This window comes from Meleagris gallopavo, chromosome 10 (assembly GCF_000146605.3).
Source record: "Meleagris gallopavo isolate NT-WF06-2002-E0010 breed Aviagen turkey brand Nicholas breeding stock chromosome 10, Turkey_5.1, whole genome shotgun sequence".
Lineage (NCBI taxonomy): Eukaryota > Metazoa > Chordata > Aves > Galliformes > Phasianidae > Meleagris > Meleagris gallopavo.
This window is the reverse complement of record NC_015020.2, coordinates 15,890,342-15,915,656: the sequence shown is the minus strand read 5'-3', so window position 1 is coordinate 15,915,656 and position 25,315 is coordinate 15,890,342. Positions and strand designations below refer to the sequence as shown.

At 37.7% G+C, this 25,315-nt stretch overlaps 2 protein-coding genes across 2 annotated transcripts; one reads left to right on the top strand and one right to left on the bottom strand.

Annotated features, from left to right (window-relative positions):
- Positions 1 to 6: 6 nt before the first annotated feature.
- On the top strand, positions 7 to 18,117 carry SPATA1 (spermatogenesis associated 1). Its single transcript, XM_010715971.3, is given in 15 exon segments — positions 7 to 807; positions 1,659 to 1,765; positions 6,131 to 6,248; positions 8,971 to 9,024; positions 9,114 to 9,438; positions 9,533 to 9,781; positions 11,416 to 11,541; positions 11,544 to 11,556; positions 11,708 to 11,768; positions 12,688 to 12,805; positions 13,531 to 13,581; positions 13,584 to 13,655; positions 15,485 to 15,654; positions 16,763 to 16,861; positions 17,620 to 18,117. Coding segments are annotated over 15 exon segments (1,704 nt in total). The 5' UTR covers positions 7 to 771; the 3' UTR covers positions 17,725 to 18,117.
- Positions 18,118 to 18,608: 491 nt separating this feature from the next.
- CTBS (chitobiase) lies at positions 18,609 to 25,200 on the bottom strand. Its single transcript, XM_003208743.4, has 7 exons — positions 25,032 to 25,200; positions 24,657 to 24,795; positions 23,441 to 23,649; positions 22,658 to 22,829; positions 21,701 to 21,798; positions 20,816 to 20,977; positions 18,609 to 19,824 (listed from the first exon to the last, which is right to left on the bottom strand). Exons 1-7 carry the CDS (start codon positions 25,158 to 25,160, stop codon positions 19,639 to 19,641), a joined length of 1,095 nt encoding a protein of 364 aa, XP_003208791.1. The 5' UTR covers positions 25,161 to 25,200; the 3' UTR covers positions 18,609 to 19,638.
- Positions 25,201 to 25,315: the final 115 nt, after the last annotated feature.

The following is a 25,315-nucleotide window of genomic DNA, read 5'->3' as shown; positions in this document are numbered from 1 at the left end:
TACGGAGCCGTCGGGAGCCGCGGGGCGGAGGGCCGGGGAGCGCCGTGCGGGATGGTGCTGCGCCGGGCTCTGCGGCCGAAGCCTCTGCGGGGAAGAGCTGAGCCCCAGAGCCAGCGCTGGGGCTGCGTTCCAGCTGCAATGGGTCGTGGCCGTCGTCCACCGGCAGTGCACCCAGCCTGGGCTGGTGACACGAGGGCATGGAGCAGTAGCAAGTGTGTGTGTGCAGGGAGTGCCGGGAGAGCTGTGCCGTGTCCTCGGGCGGCAGCCGCTGCGGAGAAGTGATGGGATGGTCTGTGGTATTAACGTTAAGGGACAAACCGGGCATTTCCATGGCGTGTTATGTTTGGACAGTACGACGTGGAGTGTGCTGCATACAGGTGGCTGGGCTTCGGATCGCTGCGTTGGCCCTTTGTCAGAGATCAGTCCGGGCCCTGCGGGAGTCCCGTTTGTGTCTTTGGGCACACAGAACAATTGTGCAGGAAGTCACCTAGGGAGATGCCAGGAGGAAGTGCTGCAGGCACTGTGAGGGCGGCCGGGCCCAGTGGGTGCCAGGTGACGGGCTGTGTTGGAGGTGTGGGCAGTGTGTGTGCAGTGATCGAGGGCCACGCTGTGGCACAGAGTCAGATACGTGCATCTCATAAATGGGAAAGGAAAATAAAGTAACTCTCTGGCAATAGATTGCCATGAAACTCAATTTTAAAGAATGTTTCAATCAGAAGGAAAATTAGGAAGCCCACCTGGCACCCACTGTAGTCAGGCACAGCAAGCAGCATGTCATTTGGCCAAACGAGGCCTCAGACATCCCAGGTGAGTAGTTTTGGACTTTTCCATAGAGCTTTTTTAGATTTCATAAAATGAATAAATGTATGTATGTATTAAAATAAATGAGACTACGCTGTCTCTGGGAGACCTGAGAGGAAGAATGTGCCTTTCCAAGCTTTTATTTAGTAACTCAACAATTGAATAAATACTTAATTTAGTCTATTTGCGTGGTGCCTGGAGTGGAAATTGGGAATGATTTTCAGAAGTGTCTCCCATCCTTGCCTGCGCCATTTGATATTCACTGGAAGAACCAGGACCCAGACCAGGAGGTCCCACCAGGACCGCAGGTCTGAAGGCATTGTGGGAGAGCATTGCTCAGAGCATTGCAAGCATTACAAAGAGCCCTTGTGTGCTCCAGAGTCATTAGTGTTATTAATAACTATCAGAAAGAAAAAAAAAGTTTTTTTCTTGCTGACACTTTCTGTTGAGTATGGATCAAGCTTTTATGGCTTTCCACTTTTTATGAAATGAATAAAGGCATGATTTTAGCCGAAGTATTCTTGTATTCATGCCATATGCTTTTTGTCAGGCTGTATCCATCGCTGTCACAGTGACATACAGCAGGAGCACAGACTCTTTTCTCTCGTTTCTACTTGTTCTGGTGTGATTTATTTCTGTGCCGTCACCTGGCAGTCACAGACTGTTCTGCTTATTGATGTTCTAGTCTGTTGGGTCATAACTGCAGATAAAGCCTTGCTTGGGTCTGTACAAGCATTAAATAAACCATTCCTGCCTCAAAACTGAAAGTCCAGTTAAGCAAAACAGAGTTAATAAGAAGAAAATTATAACATATATTTACTGTTAAGACCATCTTAACAGTTAATTGATTTGTTTAGCTGGTGGAGCTCCATGTCTTTTTTGTCCCAGAGGAAGTGTGGAACTTCAAGTTGAATACAGTTCCTGTGGCTCTTGCCAGCAAATTCATCTCAGCTGGATTTATAAGGTGAGCACGCTCTTATTTCTAAATGTGATAACACCTATAAAACATTTACTTGGTTGGTCCTCTATGTTGTCTTCCAGTCATCTGGTCTAGCTGTTGCTCTGTAAGGGTTAGGGTTAAGCGCCAAACATAATTATGCCTGTTAGAAGAGGCTTGTTCTCTGCTCATCACTGGAGAATAAGTGGTGCCCATGTCTATTTCATAGAACCATTAAAGTTGGAAAAGACCACTAAGATTACCAAGTCAAACCACCACCAGCCCATCCTCACCATGCCCACTAACCATATCCCTCAGTTTCTTCTTCCAAAGACAGTGACTCTACTACCTCCCTGGGCATCCTGGTCTAATGCCTCACCCCTCTTTCAGAGAAGAAATTTTTCCTAATATCCAACTTGAAACTTCCCAGCACAACTTAGAGCCATTACCTCTCATTCTGGTTCTGTTTGTACTGTACCAGGCCAATGCAGCCCTTGATTTAAACCATTGAAATGTACTTTCAGAGCCGTGCTAGTGTTGCTACAGAATATTTTTTGTTGTAAAATCACAGTCTTATACTTCTGGAGTTTGATTATTAAAACCTTGAATTCTTTTCCATGGTGTACCAGCTTTCAGATGGAGTGGCTCAGTGGAGGCTGGGAAAGCCTGTCACTGAGCCCTCTTCATCTAAAGAAAAAGATTAAGCCACATACCTAAAAGGGATGCATTAAAGCCTGGGAAATCATCTGCGTATCTTCTTTCTTCTATAATATTTCTAAAAGGCTGCCCACAGTGTGTGCTCTCAGATAGCACTCAGAAGACTTTGTGGAAGAATACTTTGACAGTTTGGTCTGTGCTCCTAAACACTTTGCTCACAAAATCTGTGTGTGTTTGCCATAAGAAGAAGTTGCAGGCAAAGTCAAATAATGTAAAGGTTTGTGTTGGAATGGAGCTTTTACATGCATCTCCTCTGTTCATGTGCAAAACCTGTCAACTTAGCTGGATTTGCAGGTTTCAACTCATTTAAGTTTGTATTGTCCCCTTAAGACAATATATTATGTAACTGGAAAAATTGGCAGCAGCCAGGTATGAGCATTTAGAGCACAATGTATTAATTCTTGCAGCAGCTTTTGTTGAAAGGCTGCTCAAAACCAAATAAAGTAAGTGCACATATCCGCTCTACTGCACAAATCTGCAGTAGAGGTGCAAAATACATAGCAGGAGTGGCAAATCATTTAACATGTCTGCCCTGCATTCTCTGGAGTGAGTTTATTTCATTAAGGCTCAGTTCTGAAGCAACTGCTTAAATTAGGATTCTTATTGATTTCAATGAGTTTGTAACACAAGAGAGACATGGATCTATTAGAGCAGGTCCAGAGGGGAGATGATCTAGATATCCTCTCCTGGCTGGAGCTCCTTTCATATGAAGACAAGCTAAGTGATCTGGGCTTGTTCAGCCTGGAGAGGAGAAGACTGCAGGGAGTTATTATTACAGCCTTTCAGTAATAAATGGGGCTTGTAAGAGAGAGGGGGAGAAACTTTTTACAAGGAGGACCTGTAGTGACTGGACAAGGTATGACGATTTTAACTAAAAAAGTGCAGATTTAAATTAGGTATTAGGGAGCACTTCTTCACAGTGAAGGTGATGAGGCACTGAGCAGGCTGCCCAGAGAAGCTGTGGATGCCCCATCCGTGGAGGTGTTCAAGGCCAGGCTGGATGGGGCCCTGGACAGCTTCATCTAGTGGGGGTGACTCTGCTGTGGTAGGGGTTGGAACCAAATGGTCTTTGATGTCCTTTCCAACCCAAGTCATTCTGCGGTTTGGTGATATGTCTAGGTATTCGTTGCATGCTAAAGATTGTAAAGTAATTAATTATTAATTATTCTGTGGGTGCAACACAGTGCTGCAGTACATAGACTCTAGCGGTAACTAACACTAGACCGCCTTATCACTGTCTTTAAAAACATAAAATATGCTAAGAATCTTCTCTTAGTTTAACCTGGGAGAGGGAACAGCAGCCCTGCCGGTGCAAACCGTGCTGATAGGTTTGCCCATCCAGTTTGGTGATCCTAGTACTGTGTGTGTCAGCTCAACAAAGGACTGCCAGATGTAAGTACAGGCCACTTCCATTAATCATGAAATTAGAAGAAAATTTTAAGTGTGTAATCATCTGCAGCTCAGGGTTCTTGTTCCCATGAACTTGATTTCTCAGTCTATGTGATCTTTTATTTATTCCTCATTCCTCACCACAGAACCAACACTTTTGTTATTTCTAAATGAGATTGCTGCGGTAAACTCTAGTTTGCATCATTTTTAAAGGAACACTTTGAAGGAAATGACTCAGTGTGACTAGGCTTCTGTTAGCCTAGTGGCAGCAAGTAAGAAATACATCATTATATGTTCATAGCAATTGCACTAGCAAACATTTTTCAATCAATTTCTGTTGTGTATTCCAGGTTCTATGTACCTAAATGATTTTCTTCTGTGATATATTATCACAGTTATTGAATATTTTCCTTGCTGCTCATACATACCTCAGATTTAGATTTCTCTGCTAGTTTGAAAAGGTGTTATTAATGAAGGATGCACAGTTTTAGAATTGCCTCTGAAAGAGTTTGCAATTTTTGGATTTTGGAAGATAGTTTAACGGACATATCTTTGAGAAGTCAGTTTGAGAAAAGGTTAGAGGAAATATATTTAAATTACAGGTTATCTCTCTTCTCACATACGACCTTGGCAGGATGTGTATTGAATTGTTTCCATCTTTCACATATTTCCTTATACACTTGAAATAAATGACATTAGGACCAAAATCTGCATCAGGTGTGGGCAAAAAGTGGATAGCAAAGAAATAAGCAGAATCTAAATGTTCAGAGACAAAGTAGGATGGCCTAGATGCGGACTGCTTGGCCCTGGGTGTCCTCAGCTCCTGTGCTCCAAGGCAGAATTATAACCCTGAGGAGGGCCCTTTGAGTCCCATGTGTGAAGTAATACTTACGAAAGATTGTAGCTCACTGAAACACATTTTTTATTGTATGGAACTGGAGGTGTTTTACATATAATGGGTATGAAATGAAGGCATAGAGTGCAACTCTGCTGGATCAGTGCTGAAGATCTGCCCAAGATAAAGGGTTGGTATGTCCTTGTCCATACTATTTACTGAGAACAGTATGTCCTGTACCCCAAGCTATATCTGAGCATCACTTGAAGAGTGACGGCAGGCCTGGCCCAAAACCCTGCCAGGTATGAAATGCTGCTAGGTGATGTACTAACAGATGCAGAGCTCTTGGAATGAGTCCAGAGAAGGACCACTAAGATGATCAGAGGGCTGGAGCACCTCTGAAGAAAAGTTGAGGGAACTGGGCTTGTTTAGCTTGGAGAAGAGAAGGCTCTGAGAAGACCTCATTATGGTCTTCCAGTACTTGAAGGGAGCATGTAAACAGAAGGGGGAAAGAGTGGTAGTGAAAGGACAAGGGGGAATAGTTTTAAACTAAGACAGGGGAGGTTTAGAATAGATATTTGGAGGAAGTTTGTCATGCAGAGAGCAGTGACACACTGGAACAGGTTGCCCAAGGAGGTTGTGGATGCCCCATCCCTGGAGGCATTCAAGGCCAGGCTGGATGTAACTCTGGGCAGCTTGGTCTGGTGGTTGGCGACCGTGCATATAGCAGGGAGGGTTGAAACTAGATGATCTTTGAGGTCCTTTTCAACCCAGGCTGAAAATATGATTCTATGATATGATGATTTTGGTACTGAGTTCATTACTTTGATATTTGCATGATTTCCTGTAGTAGATTAAATTATCTAATTTGTATTTGCATCAGCTCTCTCATCCTGAAACTATGATAGAAATGTTCACAATGCAGTGTTTAGTTTTGATTTAAAATACATTTGCATGTACATATACACACACCCTACTATAAATTAGTGTTGGAGAAGAGAAAATCAAAGGATTGTGCTTGGCACTTAAGGTGATTAATTATCCTGTTGTCCTTAGTACTTAAATGTGGATGTCTGACAGTCCACCCAAATGGAAATGTATGACTGTAGTTTCCAATGCTTTTGTTATTCATTCCTAAAGGAATCTTTTTCAAATTTCAGGCATTCTCATATACGCGCTTCATATGGGATTCCTTAAGTATGAATATTGCTAGCTCATGTTATGACAGCCTTTGTAATACAGTCTACCATAACGTGATACAGTGTACTGATTTCTACCACACCAAACATCTCTGACCTATAAGTAATTAGGTACTGTTTCAGAAAACAGTTCCCTTTTTTGTTCATTCTTTCCATGCAAGCCAACATTTAAATATCATTATCTTTCCCCTCTTACTAGCTAGCCATCATTGTTTGATCTTACAGATGTATTAATGAATAACAACATTCTAGGGTGTCTCCACACATTACATTAAGAATGCTACGGGAGAAGCTTGGAGAGTACCTGGGTGGAGTTGCAGTTGCAGACAAATTCCAATTTTTAAAATGCATTGGGAAAAAGCTTGCAGTGGTAAGTTCATTTATATATATATACACATATATTATTTTTTTTTCCCTTTAATGCACTTCTGCTTTATAGTGTAAACTATGGATTTAGTCCCTGCCAGTTAGAAAATATCATAGAATCATATGTAGGTCACTTCAAAAGTAATGCCTCCTATTTATTTTCATGGAAAATACAACATACACAAAGAGAATAATGACATTATTTGATAGAACAAATTCTCAGCTACACAACGCTATTTTTCAATGTAGTCACCACCTTAGCCAACTGTGTAGATGAGCTGATTGAGACACTTTTCATTTCATGATGTTACAGCTGTATTTGAGCTGTCCAAAACATGGCTTGTCTTTCACATTGCTGAAATGCACCTCCCACCACTTCTCTGTGCTCATGTTCACTGTTTGATCTCCATAAACATTCAGCACGTATCAATGAATGTTAATGGATGCCATTGCTTCCTTATAGAGGAGTTCATTGACACACTTTTGCTTCATCCTTACTTCCATGTCAGATGCCATTCTGACAGACTGCCCCTCTGCTGCCATCTGTCGTATGGCAACAATATTTAATGGTATATTGATGAGATGGTTCAACCTCTACTGCCATCCCATCAACATCCACCTCTGACATTGTGAGCCAATGTAGTAGGCCAATGTAGTAAAACAGGAGGCATTACTTTTGGAGCAGCCCTTATAGAACAACTTGGGTTGGAAGGGACTTTAATCATCATCCAGTTCCAACCCCACTGCCTTGGGCAGGGATGTCATCCACTGGATAACTTTAGGAGCACTGTCACCATTTGTTTTTAGATGCGTTCAAGAACAAGCTCTTGTCTATTTCCCCAAATACAAACACACAGCTGGACAGGGATGTTATCCTTTAAATCATCAGATGTAATTAGTTGCAATCCAGTGGAAGATGCTAAGACAATAGATTAAATGGATTAAATGTAACTATTCTAGATGAATAAAAAATATTCCCCCAAGGTCATTATTGCCAGTACATGGTTAGGAGTATGGCATTTGAAGAATTTGCAATGGGAGTTGAGTAAGTCAGAATTCCTTAAAAGGGAGGAACCTGCAACCTGCCCAATAGCCTTTAAAGATCAGTCTCTGAGCGAAAGCTTCTCTGAAGGTACATTTCATGTCCTTGAATCAGTCCACTAATACAGCTTGAGGAGATTTATGCAATCAAAAATCTGTCTCTCTGAATCATAATTGTTCCTCACTCTGATTTTCTCTATATTTAGCTGTCTTACAAACTATAGCTAAAGTAAATAAACTTGAAAATCAGATCAACTGAAAGTCCATTTGAGTAACACACAAAAAACATGTATGTATATATACTTAGATAGATATATATATGGATACATGTATAGATATTAAAGACTTTTTTTACCTGCTTGGAAATGGATTTGGAAACTAATTATAGGGCAGAAAGTTGGTGCTGCTCTTGATTTCATTTATAGTCAGTATCACTAAAATTACCCACACAGAAATCCAGAATAAATACCAAGTAGTGTGTAAAAAGTAGGTGGAAAGGCTTGAACAGGAACTTCAGGACTGTGATGCAACCTAAATCTGAAAATATGCATAAACCTTCAAAAATTTCAAATGTTTTTAACTGTAGACAGCAACTGAGATGGTGTATTTACTTCCTCACTGTTAGATCTGAGGTAAATGGAGAAATTTTCCAGCTTCCTTGAGAATGACAAGGGACTTAATAACATATTTTACTTTTAATAGACAATTAAATACATTAGTAGAAACAAGTAAGGATGTTAGCAATGAATTAAAGATATAATTTAGCATTGCTTTATATTTGCTTTGTAACAGAGGGTAAAACAGTGAACCAAATAACTAATTTATTTATTGTTTAGGGTCATGGTAACCTAAGTGAATTACCTCTCCACGATCAAACATTTATTGAGTTTGTTTATTTTCTCAGTGTTCCATTTCACAACGTTTACAATGTAAACAGTACTGAGAGTTGTAGTCTGCTTGCAAGTGCAGGTCTTTAAATGAAAAATGAACTCCAGTCAAAACCATTTTAATTTGTTCTTCCTTTTATATAGTTTGTGTCTCATTGTGTGGCCATTTTTGAGAACAGAATTTGGCCCCATGTCCAGTTCAGTTTTGTTATTTCATTGCTTAATTGCAAGCTCAGAATTTTTATTTTTTTTCTAATGGAGTTTTCTAATGGTCTTTCCAGTTTATATTGATTTTCTTTGATTTTTTTTTTTTTTAGAACAACTGTTGAAATCTGAAAACATACATTACATAAAGAATAGCAATAAATACTACAAGACATTGGAGAGTTATCTTTTTTTTTTTCTTCTATTGACACCAAATATTCTGTATTGTTGTATGAGGTGAATAGAGAAAATTACGTTAGACTTGGCATTTCTAGTCAGATTTGACTTGAAGCAACTTATAGTAAAGGCGGACTTTCTACTGCTGTCATTGTTGGGTTGAGTCCTTTGAACCATAGCAGAAACACAAACATATACTCTCGTGTGTCTGATTTAAATTTTGAAAGATAGAATAGTTTCAGTGTCAGAAAACAGAGTAACATTCTATGTTTCTTCTCTCCATCAGTTGCGGAAGAAAAATGTAGTATGTAAAGACAGAAAATAGAATACAAAAATTAACAACATTAATTATTAAATGCACAACATTATTGGTAAGAGAAGTATTTTATCAGTTATCTTCTGTTTTTTATCTTCCAGGTGAAAGCAAAGCAAGAAGCAGAGCTGAAACTGAAGTCATTTGCTCCCCCTTATGTATGTATTTTATGGCATTTAAGATATCATTTTCAAAAGCTTTGTACATTTCTTCTTTTATGTCTGATTAATATACATGCATATTTTAGGCACTGTATCCTGAATTATATTTATTACCTCAAGTGGAATATTTTGAAGATGTTTATCCATTATCATCATCAACACAACAAAGACATCAATTTAATGCAGAAACTAATAGGTATGGTCATGGATCAAGACTACCTCGTCTTCTCCAACAGAAAACAGAAAGCAAACAATTTTTTGAAAACATACAGAGCAGTCATCAGCTAGAAAATCAGAAAATGTACAGTCCTGCAGAATGGTCTGAGAAGGAATCTTTTCCAGCATTGCACACGAGTCATGAGCAAGACCACAACAGGATTACAGAAACACAGACACAGTTCAGAGTGAAAGGTACGTTTAACCAGTGCAGTGAAGAGGAAGAACTATTATAGTTAACATTTACCATGAAATAATATTTCTCTTTTCTATATCAATTATTTTGTAGATCAAATTGGATTCAAGGGATCTCTCTTCACACCAAGTCTTTTAAATCCTGCAGATCAAGGGACTGGAAAAAGCTGTATAGTACAAAAGAACTCCCAGCATAGCCATCTCAGCCAGGATCCAAAAGAGCCTCGTGCTCCTAAGTGGAATGACAAAGCCAAAGGCACTGCTCTTACTCTTCATGTAAACCACAGTGATGAACAAGACCAAAATAACCAAACACATCAAAATCCCATGACATATCCAAAGGGTACAGTTCACTGTCATCTTGTTGCTAAACCAAGCTTTCTAGAAAATTGGCAGAGTAAAGCTAAATGTAAAAAAAATCCGTTGGTACAGCATAAGTTGAAGTATTGCTGTCAGAGCAGTAGTCTAATTTTTGAAATAATATTATCTTTCAAAGAAGTGTACTTTTTATGTTGTATGAGTGATTCCTTATCATTATGTACTGTTACAGAGAAACACTTCAATATAGTCAATGCATTTTCCTGAACTTATTTATTATGGAAACAAAATGCTAAGCAGGTACTGTAAAAATTGGAAGGTAATGATCCTGTAATTCAAAAGCAATCTTAAATGAAAAAAAATTGTTATCAGGAAAGAAACCATGGAAAGGAATTCATTTACTTCATCTTTCATTGTTATCTTATCCATGGTTATGTTACTATTGAAGGGAAATTGCTTTCTACCCTTCCTCCTATGTAATATAGGCTTACTGTTATTTAATGCTAGTGAGCAGTGGCATTTCTAAAATTGAGAGGCAAGAGAACTCTTTGAACATGAAGTGAAGATAGTACAAGAGTATGGAGGGATTTAAAGCTCACATAAACTGGGTAGCAGTTCTGTGCCCAGATAGAAAATGTTGTCTGAAAGACATCTATTAACTATTTTCTATAAAATGAGATGTCTTAGGATATTGAGGGAAATTAAGTCTCTAAACAGTTATCTAATGTTCTTAATAGTCCTGAATTTCTAGTAATTACAAATGAAGAAGTGACCAAAGCATTCAAATTAGATTTGAGTGACCACTATTAAATTAGCATCAAAATGATAAAATAAATTTTTTATTAGGAAATAATTTTGAAAGACAAATCTTAATATTTGTGTATAACTTATAATTAATATAAAAAGGTGAGCCTTCTTTTGTTGCAAATTTTTAACAAGGAATTATTAAATTAGATTATACTCAATTTTGTCATAGTTATGGGCACTTTACTGATCTCATTTAAAATTGTTCTTGATATATAGTACTTTGAGTAAGAAAACAAAAAATTTGATACTGTGTTCTTTGAGAGTGAGTTAGAAAAGGCTTTTCAGTTTCCATTCATAATCCATAAAAATAGTGTTGTCCCTCCATTATCATGTCAACTGAAGTTTGTAGCCAGTTAATATTTAAATACATGTGTGTATTTTCATATATACGTGTTTATATACATGATTGAAAAGTTTTCCATAACTTTGTTTTGAATGATGAAGGATGTAGGATTTTGTTGCATAAATCATAGGTGAAGTCTGTCAGCAGTTTTCTTCTGAAAGATTTACTGTATACAGCTTAAAGCTGATAACATTCAAATGCAAAATGTTTTGCTGACTTTCTTTACCAGCTCCAGTTTGTCAGAGAAAGGCAGAAAGTAGTAAAGAACTATTTTAGGAAATGTAATTTAAATGATTTCCTTATCTGCTGTAATGTTTCTCTACTAGTTACCAGAATGAGATAGATACAAATTGTTAAAACAAGTGTTTTTTTCATTTCTTTCCCGTGTTAATCACAAAAACATTATTTACCCCAGAGATAATCTTATGTGTTGAACTGATTTATGGTCAAAAATGCTTGAAGTTTATGATTGTAATCTATATATTTTGATTATCGTTATCCTGTCACAGAACTAAACAGCAGGCTAATTACAAATGTGGAAAATAATGATCACCAAAAAGATGCCAAACTAAGAGGAGACAGAACACAACATTCTGGAATTCTTAAAACACTGGAAGACCAAACCACAGAATACATACAAAAAATCAAAGGTTAGTAAATAATGGTTCTGACAAAACATTGAATACCATCAATTCATGACTAAAAGCTTATTTTACAAACTTCAAATAAGTGAAAGAAAATGGATAAGAAACCCCACATCATTCCATTAATTATCATATAATTCTTCAATTTTATCTTTAGGTTGCTGTCGTATAGAACCAGCAAGTCCGTAACTGTTCTTGGTGAAAACCTGGATGATCAGGTTTGTTTTTCAAATTAGAATATTCTTTGTAACGTGGAGCAGTAAGCATAATCCTCCATCTAGAAAAAGGGTAATTTTATAAAACGAGGAACTCATTAGAAATATGAAATGTTTGATGTAGATCTTAGAGTAATTGAGTAAAATTAATTCATTCAGTGCTACTTTGGAGATTTGCTAATGAAAAATCAACCATATTTCTAAATAATGAAATCATGGGAAGTGATACCTCTGCTTATAATCTATTTATATAGTAACCACTTCAATCTTATTAATATTAGCCAATTTATTTATTATTATTGTTGTTTACAATTTCTTGATAGTGACATTATATTGACTATATCAGTGGCATTTTCTATAATTCAATTATTTCCAATGGGATAAATATTAGTTTTATCTCAAGCAAAACATTTCATTAAAATACAAAATTATTTAAAGCAGATGTATGGAATTGTCATAGCATCAGAATAAGGACATATTTAGGAAGACACAGCCTGCAATCATACAGCATAATATCTTCACTATTACTTGTCACCTGTGAGCTATTATAAGTGCTAATTTAGAAATGGGCAGTCCAGCTTTTGCTAGCCAATGAGCATAGTTTTAAAGCCAGTTATTTCTAGTCTTATATGGGTATGTCAGCATCTTGTGAAGTTATGGACATGGACAAGAATATTTAGCAATAGTGTACAACTTGGACCTCGTGTTTTCCTCTGCAATTTCAGTGTTGACTGTTCTGATTCTGTTGGTGGATGTCCATCTGTTTGGAATTTAGTAATCATTCCTACAGGTAACACAGAATAAAAAAGAGATTGTATTCAGGATCCATTAATTCCTCACATCACTCAGACCACTCTCAGAATGTATGTTTAATGTAACTGTTCTGGATTGTAAATCATGTACTTGTCTTTTGACTAACTAGGCAAATGAGAACAACCAAAATGATCCTACTTGTCCAAAAGAATATGCTGCTTCTCCTAGTCTACCTCTTCTGGCAATTTCTGTAAGCTCAGCTCAAGTTCCAGCAGTTCAGGCAGAAAGTATGTGCTTCCAAGAAATTTCTGGGGAGTTAACATGTAATCAAGATTGGTTAATGAAGACAGAAATACTTACCTTTTGAAAGAATTTGTGCATATATTTATTCATCAGATTGTTACAAATTTTGTGTTTGGAAAATGGGGGAGATAAGGAGGGAGACTGGGTAAAATACTGTTGGTTTACATTAGAATGTAGCAAAGATGAAGATGGTCACTTGCTGATGATCCTCAGCTAGATTATAGGAGAAATATATTAAAAAATGTTCGTGATTGACCTGTTGTCGCACACTAGTTAAAGTCTGAGATAATATCTTACCTATTTGCCATCTATCGTTTAAGGCAAGATTTTGCTACAGATTTTATCAAATATTTTGAGCAGGAAGTAGTCCTCGAGAGGTTTTTTATCCTTATCTGTCAGGAGTTTTCAATGTATATACATCTAAATAGTTTCTGAAAGTAATTTTTCCAATATGTTCCACAGGTATTTAACAGGATGTGTACTGTTTGCATGTATATAAATGCCTGAATGCATGCTGGACTTCTCGTTTTCTTCTAATGTGGCAGCCATTTCCAAAACTTAGATGGTTTATTAAAATAAAAGAATTTCTACTGCCTATTCTAGCAGAGTTTTTGGCATGATATATGATGGATGGATTATAAAAATCTTGATTGATCTTTCCTCCCTGCAGTATCCAGATGATTGCTAAATATAATTGTAATATCTTTAGAAAACAAGATGGTGGAACAATTGGAACAAATGAAGAAAGACAGAAGGCTCATGGAAAAAACAGAGAAGAACTGGTCAAAAAAATGAAAACACTACTGGAACAAAATAAACTGAAGAGATATCATGGTACACTTTTAATTTATTTTGGAATTTGGAATGATAGAGAAATGCTGAAACCAACATGAAAATGTTAGTCAGATTCTTTGTCAGTGCGTTTAATTACAGAAAGCACAGCTAGCTAAGCAAGAGCTCTGATAATGAGAAGGCTCATTAGAAGAAATAGTATGGTAAAAGGCTGAAATGTCTTCTTATGCACTTCTGTGGCAGTCCTATAAATCTGAAAATACTTTGGCTTTTATAAACCATCCAAGTTGTGTCCTGGGTACATACAGGTCCCAAAGAGCTACTGCTGGCTGTTGTATGTCAGGTCTCAAAACTGCACTCTAAAACTCCCTTTAGCTGATGCTTGCCAAGGTTTTGGCATGTTGATAGCCCTTCTGTTCTAATTGCCAGATTAATGCTTTTTTTTTTTTCTTTTTTTTTCCCCTGCTATCTAATGTATTCAGCATCTGGCATGCTGAATTAATAAGCCTATCATGACAAGATTGACAAATCTTGTTTTTTTTAACATAGGTAGTTATTTCATTGAAATCTCACTAAATTTTCTTTGTAAAATTATTTTGAAGTTTATATTTAAGCTGCTTTCCTGAAGTCACATTCCAGTTAAGAAGATATTAGGTTTAATTACTGTGACGTTTTGAGAGTGCTATTTGTACTTAAATGCAGCTAAATCACTGGGAATCTCAACTGTTATCTAACTGATATGTAGCTTTGTCAAAGGGAAAAGACGTCCCATTTCTTCCTGTTGTCCTTTGAGGGCATGGCCATGCTGCATTCTGCAGCACAGTGAAGCTGTAGTTTGAAAAAGGAAACTTGGTCACTTGAAGGAGAGAATCTGCAGTAGCATGAGTCTGCAAGGCAAGCTCAATTTACCCTGCTGAGATTAAGTCCTAAATGGTTCCTGCATTCTCTTAGAAAACACTACCCAGTTTGGTAATAACCTTTGGAAATAACCTTTAATTTCACAAGGATTTCAACAGCTTCTCAGGTTCTTTAAGAAGCATTTGTACCTCCTAATTATTTTTGTAAGACCTATACAGTTTCAGAAGTGAGTGCATTTGTATTTTTTCACAAGGTACAAAGGGAAGAGTATGTTTTTTAGGAACAGCAATGCAGTCTGTATTTAATTTCATCCTAAGATTGCCATGCTGACAGTCATTCTTGGTTACATACTATACAGTGTTTGAACAGTGGGACTTTTTTTCTGGTAAGTTTCTATGAAGCAGTTGTCCTGCTCTCCTAAAATATGCCTTAAAATAAATTTCACACACTGCAGAATAGCAGATGTATGTGGCCATCAGATTGCCACACTGCTATAAGCCAGCTGCTGCTAACACGTAACAACAAAGCTCAAGAAATCATAGTTAAATGTAAAGGTAAATAACTGTTTCCCATAACCCTGGGATTCTGTTCAAAATCTCTGGCCCTGCAGAGCTCAAATTCTGCATAAAGCCTTTAATGCTGCTACAGTGATGCTGTGAACTTCAGACTGTGGCAGGCATCCCAGTCTTAACAGGTATGGAGGACTTGCACAGCTGAAATCTGCAGAATTGCCAGGCTGAACAGAATTTGGGTTTTTGACTTTTTGATATATCTTAAGAGACAGAGAGAGCTTCATGTTGCAAGTCACTGTGTGAAAATTCTAATGCACTTATAGTGAATGTAATTTTAACAAAGATTTTCACAAATTGCTTTCTTTTTAAAATAAACTTACTGCTAATTTTAAATATCTGCATTGGCCAATTGAATCCTGTGAGATCAGTTTGTCATTACAGTCTTCGTAGGCCTTAAAATAAAATTAACAAAACCGAACAGTATTATATATTCCTGTGTAGATCGTGAAGAATGGAAGAAGAAATACTTTGAGACTAAGAAAGCTACGGTTTCACTGGAGGATGTTTTAAGCAAACTGAGACAAGATTTAGAGCTTTGCCACCAGAAATTACTCTTGCAATTAGAAGCCAGAGATAGCCGAAAGCAACCAAACAATTCATCAAACGTGAAGGTATGTATTTAAATTATTTAATCTTTTTACACAACCTCTTTCTTGTATAAAATATAAATGACAGTAACAAATTCATCATCAACCAGTGACTTCTAAATTAGCTGTAACTGTCAAATATTCCTCAGTAACCTGAGGTGTGGCCACTATGAAGTTACTCCATCCCATTCTTGTTGAAAAGGCTGAAGGCTTGAGTCTGAGCTTTTGAATCTTTCTGCTGTGTGTTTGTTACAGTATTGTCTCATTACAAAATATCCTTTTGTTCAGTGTGATTTTTGAATTGTTCCGTTCTGCATTGTTCTCATAATCCAAAATTTCACGTGAAGAGGTAATGAATTGTAATTATGCTTGAAGAAGAGACATCTCTGAAGTTTTTGAAATGGTTACACCTGGACTGTTGAGTAGCTGTGAGTTTTGTGTTGTGCTGTTAGTGTCAAAGTAGGAGAAGTTCATAGAGGAATTACAAAAAAAACCCCAAATGGTAAACGCCCTTCCCAATAGTCACAGTTGCTAATTTCATAAATGCATCATTGAAGCAAGTATATTTGCAAATCTGAGTCTGGAGTAGGAAAATATGAACTGTAGGAAGTACATGGAGTATCTTATGCTTCTCTGAAAAGTGGGAGATGATCTATGATTGTACAGTGTTTATAAATGCACATTAACATTAATATCTAAAACATAAAAATAGGAAGTTTTTATACTACATTTTTATTACAAGCTATGTCTAACTCTGCTAGTGTCCTTTCTGGGGAGTCAGAGTTCTTAGGCTCCTAGGCTGTGCACAAGAAGCTTTTATATATGAGATATGCACAACTTAAACTGCAAAACAGTATGCTGTTATTGAGGAATTCTGATCTGAGAAGTGAGAGGATGAAGGAAGGAAGGCTACTGGCTGCTGAGGGGAGCCGCCTCCTGTTGGCGAGCAGACTGCTTCCAGACCAGGACAGGCAAGCATGCATTGAAGGATGGAAAAGAGTAGAACTGGAAAGAGTCCAGAGGATTGTTTCTGAGTGGTGAAGTAGCACTCGGGAATGAAGATATGCCTTAATGCTGAACTACATTAAAGTTTTTGGGTTTTTTGTTTGTTTGCTTGTTTGTTTTCATGTAGAATAACAGAATCATCCAGATTACTACAGTGCAGCATGAACTCGATCAACTGAAAAGGAAGCTGGATGATACAAAAATGAAACTCGTAATAGAAATTAAGGTACTCTGTGTTTGTCTCAGAACCTTTTAATTAAATGTTGCAGTCAAAATGTTACTAACTATTAAAATCTTCTCAAACATTAGAAGATCTAAATATTTGCTAAACGGTTTGTATTTTCAAGTTTTATGGTATTAGTTATCATAACTTAGCACTTGAGCCAAATTACTTCAGAGCGTCAGGTTATTAGATGTAGTTTTGGCATTAAAGCGCTTACTTACATTTTCAAGGTACTATGTTGCAATCTCTTTCATAAGAAGTAATTTAAGAAACATACTAGGTGAGGTATAAAGAAAAAAAAAAAAGGCAGAATGATTTTCCAGGCAAATGCAAGTTCTTGTCAACTGCTTTATTCCATATCAGTGCTGCCTATGTCTCCCTTAGAAAGGAAAATGATGGTAGAGGCCTTCATATTGGATAGCAGTCCAGCTTTGAATGCTTGAAATCTCAGTGCTCTGCATCACAGAGATTGTCTGTGGCACTGTTTACTGAGTAATCTAGGATGGATACGCTTCCTTCATTATATTACAAGGAGCAGAAAAAGCACTGAATTCCATGGTTAAAGAAAGACACCATGGCCAAGTGCTAAAACAAAGCTGTCTATCTAATTAGACGTGTAAGATTTTAAAGATAAAAGATGTATCCTGTATTCAGCCATCCCGCATAAAAGTCAGTCAGTCTTAGTTATATAAACACATATGCACATCAACTCCAAAAACTACTTTAAATTACAATTCCTTAAATGTCTGGTTCTTCTGCAGATGAGAAAACAGGCAATAGCAGACTTACGAGCACTGAGAGCAGAACTGACACAGAAGAAGATTCATTCAGCTTTAATTCTCCAGTTTGGGAAATCTGGAATTTAAGAGCATGACTCAACAGTAATGTATGTAGAAGCTCAGAACGTCTATGTTGCTTATTTGTACGCTCTTAAATTTCTCTTGTAAAAAGACATCAGCGATGCAAATGATGTGGAATTTGTACACTAGCCTACTAATGTACTGCAACTCACTTCTTTTTCAATCTCATTACTGAAAGGTTTATCAGCTACGTGAACCTACATTTTAACCTAGTCATGTGTCTAAAACAAAACTGTTGTAAAAATGTAAATCAGTGAATCATGTGACATCACATCAGTATGCTGATGTTCCTTCATACCTACTAAGGAAATAAACCTAAAATCTGTTCAGATTTTGGGTCACACATTTAATTTTTTGATACATGATTAACATACATCTTACACAGACGTAGGAACAGAAGCAATCTTTGTTTAGCTATTTACTGATGTGTATTTTAGTCATTATGTGTATACTTGTCTATAAAATATCAATGTATTACTGCTACATTATTAAGTATATTAAGTATGAACCAAATCTTCATGTCTAAGTGGTTTTATTTCCTCTCTCAAAGGAAAGCTGCATAAACATTAGCCTTATTCTGTAATTAGTGGAAGATGCAAGCTTTGTCTTCAGTAAGTTATAATTATGACCTTGGTGCTACTTACACTACTGTACAGTCTGCTTTCCTTTGAGTTCTTTTTCCAGAAAGGATTTAAGAAAGATTTTAGTGCTAAAGTATTAATATTAAAGTGGCAAAGCCAGCTCCATGTATCTAATTCAAGTTTAATTAGTAGAGTCACTCAAGCAGAGCATGGTTGTACTTTGGTTAGGAGACACTTTTGAGAAGCAGAGAAGCTGTGTGGCTGTAAGTTGTGAAACAAGTCATACATAAACAGACAACAGCATTTATCAACCTTAGAAGGCAGTGTTTTATTTAATAAAAAAATCCTGTGGACTGCAGACAATCTCTCCATGACTGCTGTTACTTGAACAAGTTACACAATTTCCCTAGGCAAATTATTTTATGAAAAATATTAACTAACTAGAATGAAAATACAATCCCCTACTATCTCAGGGGAAACACCACATAAAAACAAAGTAAAGACAACTGAATGGATCTTGAAGTGTATGGAAAAATATGTATGCAGTTCATTAAATAAGCTGACTTCTAGTTTTGAGTAAGTAGAAAAGTTTGAAATGGTAGAAAACACCATCCCAGTCCTTTCAATATTAATGCTATCTCTTCAAGATAAAATCCAAGATTTTTGACTTTTGAAAACTAAAGAGTTTACATGATACACAGATATGGTGAAACTTGTGTTTACTGAACGTTCTTTTCTAAGAAGAAGAATGATTAAAACTTTAAGGGCAATTATTTCATGTTATATAATTCCTTTGATGTATAAAAGATTTTCTCTTTAAGCACAAGTTTCACCAAGCTGCATCTAAGGCAGATTGCTGCTATCAGTAATCTGTGTTGAGCCATACTCAGGAATGAGTATGGCTCTTCAGGAATTGCTGAAATACGGGTTGGGCTGGGAAGTCAGAAAGCTGAGTCTGCAACTGTGTGACCACAGACTGACTACCTGCTGCACCAGGCAGCCTTAGCAGAAGATCATTATTATATGGGCCCTGTAAATTCACTTGGTCTTGTTACCAGATGCACACTAGATTTGAGCTTTAGGTAACTTACTATTGTTTTGAAAAATGAAAAAAATGAGAAGTCCGTTAAAGTGCACAGGTAAAGCAACCTTGGAACTTTATAAAGAATGAAAATACAGGTTTACATACAAAATAGCAAGATGAATTTCAGTAGTTCTCAAAGTTTTGATTGTAATCATGGTATATTTATAAAAAGTCAAAATCTGTCATGCTATATGCTATCATCAGAAATGACCAATTTTCATAATTCTAAATCAAGTATGTCACGATTTCATATACTTATGGTGTCAGGGCTTGCCACATTGCTTCAGTTTGTTTTTCTGCTACAGCTTCCCTGGAATAGTCAAGACTGTTTCCATTCCACATGCCAATGCCCCTTAGGCCTCGATTCTTCACATATGCTGCTTTTAGAGAGATGCTGTGAGGGTCATCATACCATACTTGGTGGAAGTGACCAAGAGAATCCTAGAAAAACATGCAAACAGATAACGTCAGTATATACTTCCCTATATAAATATGATATATTAAAGTTAATTGAGTTTTATTATGCTTTCTATTCAATACAATGAAAAGTACAATTATAAGGTTGGATATACAAGCTACGTGTATTTATATTACAATGCTTTCCTGATTAATGGTTGTTTCTCACACAGGACAATTTAAAAAAATTAAGTCTTGGCTATAATTTTACATAGAGAATTTAAGTTATAAAAAAGTGATGCATTTTAACTGAAGTTAAAAAGGAAAGAGGAAAAGACCTAACTAATCTCTAATGTTTTTTGTTAACTATAGCTGTGATGTCAGACATGCTATCTAAACTAGCATGTAAATTTTGTTAGAAACTACGTCCCTTTTTTCCAGCAATAAATGGTTTTGGAGGTAGTTGTAAAACTCTTAGGAAAGTTATGTGGCCTTTACCTGGTCAATGCTTAAACACCTTCTGATCTTATATACCTTACACTGAAAATTCTCCCCAAAGAAACAAACACTGGTGTTCATGTTAAGTACAATCACTGGTGGATCCTTTTAGTAGTTGTATGTCGAAATCAAATGCAGAAGCGAACACCCAAGCCACTAGTTTAGAAAAACTTAAGAGCATCCTAGAATCTCTTTTGGTTTAAATCGGTCCTCAGCATCAGAAATCTGTAACAGTGAAGAATCAAGCTAAAGGATTTCTTTGAACAAAATACCCTTTTTGACATGATACATTTCCTCTCAAGAATAGCTGTGGAGCAGTGAAAATCTTCCTTTACTCCTGTAATCTCATTCACCACATCCCCTTTTCAGACTAGAAACAGAAGAGATGGAAATCCAGTCATCTTCTACTACATGGGGAAAAAAAGAAGACTAGAAAACACAAATAAAAAAGTCTAACCCTGAAAATTTTGTAGTCAAAGAACTATGGTTCACAAACAAGTAGTTCACAATGTGTGGCGTTTTGTGAAGAGACACATACCTTGTATTCATAAAATGGAGAGTTCTGTACCTCATCCCATAGTGCCCCTGAAATAGAACTGTTCACCTGCTTCATTATTGCTCCATACGGCACTTGACGCCCTGCAGCATCACTGCAAGGGGCACCACGGAATGGTACTTTGGAAAGGGAACAAACATGATCCTGAAGAAAAAAAAAAAAAAAGCAGAAGGCTGGAGTTTCACATTACAGTGTTATTGAATTCCAAAATAGCAGTACAGACAAGAACAAAGTCACAAAAGGCACTGGGAGTACAAAACTCCTAGATCTTCAAGGATCTGTTTCTGTGCTAGTCATGTTGTTTCTAGACAGAAGTAAATTAAAACAGTTACATTTTGTTTAAACCATAGTGTTACAGGATTTGCTGGTTCTCATTCAACTTACACAACTGTCTTATCTATTTCCCTTCCAATTCTAATTCACCCTTACATTTTTTTTCTTAAGTACAGTGTACTTTGAGATTCCATGATTTATCCATAAGCTGCTGTACTGCAACAGCTATAGGTTTACTGTTGCTTGTTGCATCTAATGTTTAGGCAGTGAGCTTAATCACTGTGTTGAGAAGGCAGATACAAGTTTTACAGAGCCTTTGGAAATCATCTCTTCCCATACAGATAGTATCTATAGCTCTTTAGTCAGTCAAACATGTCGGTTGGCTATTACAGAGTTCAGGTTACCAACGAGGATGATAACTGATAAGCAAACAGGGCAAGGAAAAGTCTCAAGTCCCAGATTTATGCTGTAAGCCATCAGACCACAGTATTTCCTAATCCAAAAACAGGATTATTAGTATCTAGCTGGTTTCTTCCTTAGAAGAAGAAGAAAAAAAAAAGTATTATTCATTTGCAATCATACAGTTAATCTTACCTCAGATAAGTTTAGGCACACATAATCATAGCCATACCAGGGGACACCCATCACAAGCTTCTTAGGATCAATGCCCATAGTAATGTACTCTTCATACCCTAGTTTTGATGGAAGTAAACATTAAAATGCATTACTGCATTTTCCCAACTGACTTATAGCCACAGTCAGCATAGGACTTGCATGATCTCTGGACAGAAACTAAGGTGTAAGCTCCTATCAGCACAGTCCCAAAGCTCTGTTCAAACTCTTCCAGTTGCCAGTAGCAGCTTTCTCAGCAGTGCTGATAAGCATTAACATATTTATAGTAACTCAAACTATCCTCTCTAGGTATTTCTTAGCAAAACAACAACAGCAACAAAAAGCAGACAGCTCTGGATTGATCAGATTGATGATTCTCATTTGTCTCACCTGTGCTGACAGTTCCTTATGGGTCTGTGTGGGGAGCCAGATCAGAGAACTGATTCCAATTTAAAATCATTGCTTCTCTTTTATCCTTATTTTTAAACAAATCTATCCATTCTGCAATCCAGTTCCCTGTGTATGTGTATGAACAGTTGCACCAGCAGAAAATAAATCCACACTGTTGCCAAATAAATCATTTCTTAAACTTCATCTTCAAAGGAACCCGCACTGATCACAAGGATGAGACAAATGCTGCAGATTCTTTGCAAGTCCAGGCAGACACCATTGCTTTGGCTACCTTTTGTCATGCTAGAAGTGTTCTTTTACAGCCACAAGTGCGAGATAATGATTTTGCAAGTGAGAACGCAACTGCTAAAGGTCTATCCTCAGTGTTAGAGGGATCTGAGATGCTATTTTCCCAGCAGGACAACATGTATTTAAGGCTACTAGAAAACCTTAGTACAATCAAAAAATATTTCTAAGAAAAGGCAATCTTTTCTAACCATTCATGTGAACATACAAATATTTAAATTTCTGGACAGGTCCTGTCCTCACCAACTAAAGTCTGAAGGTAAGGAGCATTGGCTTTTGCAATACAGTCGGTCCAGATCTGGCTCTGCTCATCATAAGACATCACAAATAAAAAATCACAGGCAGCTGCAATCCCAGTGTAGTTGTAGCACCTCTTATCGATGCACGCAGGGGACCAGGCCACATCAAATGTTACCTCAAGGAAGAGCAAATGTTAGTATCATGTATGGCCCTCTTGCAGTCGTTTTCTGCTTACAAAGAGCTGTAACTTTTAAAGACAGTATTTCCCAAACATTGCACAGCATTTAGCACACAGTGATACCAATAATGTGTAGAAGCTGCTCAAACTTTAGATAATAAACAGTGACTGCCATTATTTGTGAATTCAGGACTAGACATGCTGTTTTTCTGTTTTTCCACAATTTACCAATTAATTTTCAAGTGTCAAAGAAATTAAAATATAATGTCAAAATCATAAAAAATTTAGAAACCAGTTTACTGTTTTCTCACTGGAAGGCCTTGCTTTAAAAGGATTCATTAGGCCATACTAACTGGCATCTCAGGTATTGACAATAACATTGTACCTACAAATCTCAGATAAACCCTTCTTCCATTTAAATTCAGATAGGTCAAAGAGGTGATTCTTATGACAGAATATCATATCTATCATCCATAGTTAACCATGATGATAACATCATACATTAGCTCTGCATGTTTTTTCGTATTCACATGCTAAGCAGTGTTGTTAAAACTCCTTGTATTTCATTAAGTTAAGCTTAATGTTTGTATAAGGTACATTTTCATTACCTGTGATCCTGGAATTTCTTTGTGAAAAGCATCTGTAGTTTCTTTAACAAGCTCTGTTAATGCATAATACTCAGGAGAGGTTTCATTAACTTCTTGCTCTATATCTATATTAATTCCATCCATATATTGTTTTTTGGCAAGGTCCACCTGCTGAGATATCCACGCTGCTCTTTTAGCCGGGTCAACAATTTCCTTAAGAGGTACATCACCTAGGCAGGAGGGCTCCAAGAGTCAACATGTATTTGCATCACAGTATGGAGAAAAGATTTGTCTTTACTAAGCTAACTGACACAGCCAGAAAATAAAAATCCTCACACGTATGCTGATATCTATTTCATCCTTGTGCCATTCCTGGATAATAGAAAGGGCTTAATTTATTTTTTTGACTATAATTTTGAGAACCCACACCAGGAGAGATTTCCCAATTTCTGTGTTTAAGACAGCTGTGTTTAAAACAAAGTTCTTTTTGGATTTTTTTTTCTACAATTTCAATCATCTCCTTCCTTCTGCCTACTACTCTCAGCCACTGTAAATTCCCTTTCTTGAAGTCAATTGACTTCCTGTATTTCCAGAGAGCTAAAACTGCCTTTTTCTACTTTGATGCACATGCTTTTACATTCAACGCCTCGTTTTCCACAGTCATCTTCAATCCTGTTTTTGTCTTGACAGATCCTAGACTTGATTACGGCACACATGTGCAGACTGACATGATGAACTTTGCCTTTCTAATGAGCTTTTGTACATGCGCTTCCTGAGTATTCATGTTTTCAAACTCACACTTGTAACATACAAGGATTGAGTGAAAAATACTAAAAATAACTTGCAACCGCTGTCTTTACTCTGTCCTCTGGGTACTGCACATGATATGTAGAAGACAGACCCAAATACTTGTCTTCTACAGGCTTTTCCTCCTCTCTTCTTTCCTGCTCTCCTACTGCTGTGATGCTCTCTGTTAGAGATCATTTATTTAGATGTCACTGGAGTTTTGTTATTACTGTGGCACAAAACCAGGTTGGTTTTAATACCTTGCATACCAGCACATGCAAAATGTGAAGGTAAGATAACCCTGAGTGCGCTATCCTCTCAGTAATTAAACTCCTCACTGATTTTTAATACCTTGCATAGCAGCAAACGTGAAATGTCACAGTATTACAGTGCTACGAGCATTATGCTACTGATAACTTACAAATACCCACACTTTGATGAAGCAGCCCACCTTTCAGTACTACCCTGGCGCCTTTGGAATGAGCAAAGCACAGGAGCTCTGGATCGTATTTCCCGAAAGCTGCCACGGTTGTAATTTTTGACCAGTCATAGGATTTCCAGGCTTCCTTCCCCACATCGAACACAAAGACCTAGAGGTGGTAAGAGGCCATCTCATCAATTCTAAACCCTTCCCCGCTGCAAAACCCGACTTTCTGCTGGACCAGAGCAGGGAGCCAAGGGCTGAGGTGCCCAGGGCTGCCCACGGCCACCACAGGAGCCCCAAACACCAGGCTCGCCCCAGACAGCCAGGGTCACCCCGCACTGCGACCGCTCCCCCCCGCCAGCCGGCCCGCAGGAACAGCTCCAGCAGCACCGGGACGCGCACCTCGAAGTTGCCGGTGCCCGCGATGGGCTGGCAGAGCCGCGGGTCCTGGCAGGGGCACGCAGCTGCGCGACCCAGCAGCTGCAGGAGGCCCAACAGTAAAAGCAGCCCCGCACAACCCCGGCACGCCATGTCACATCCCGCTGCTAGCTCCGTTTCCGCGGGCGGTGCCGGCGGGCGGGCCGGGCCCGGGCTTGCAGCTCCTCCCCGCAGGGGCCGGCCCGGGTCCGGGCTGGAGGTTCTGATTGGGGCGGCACGCGTGCAGGAAGAAATAGTCATCTCCACTG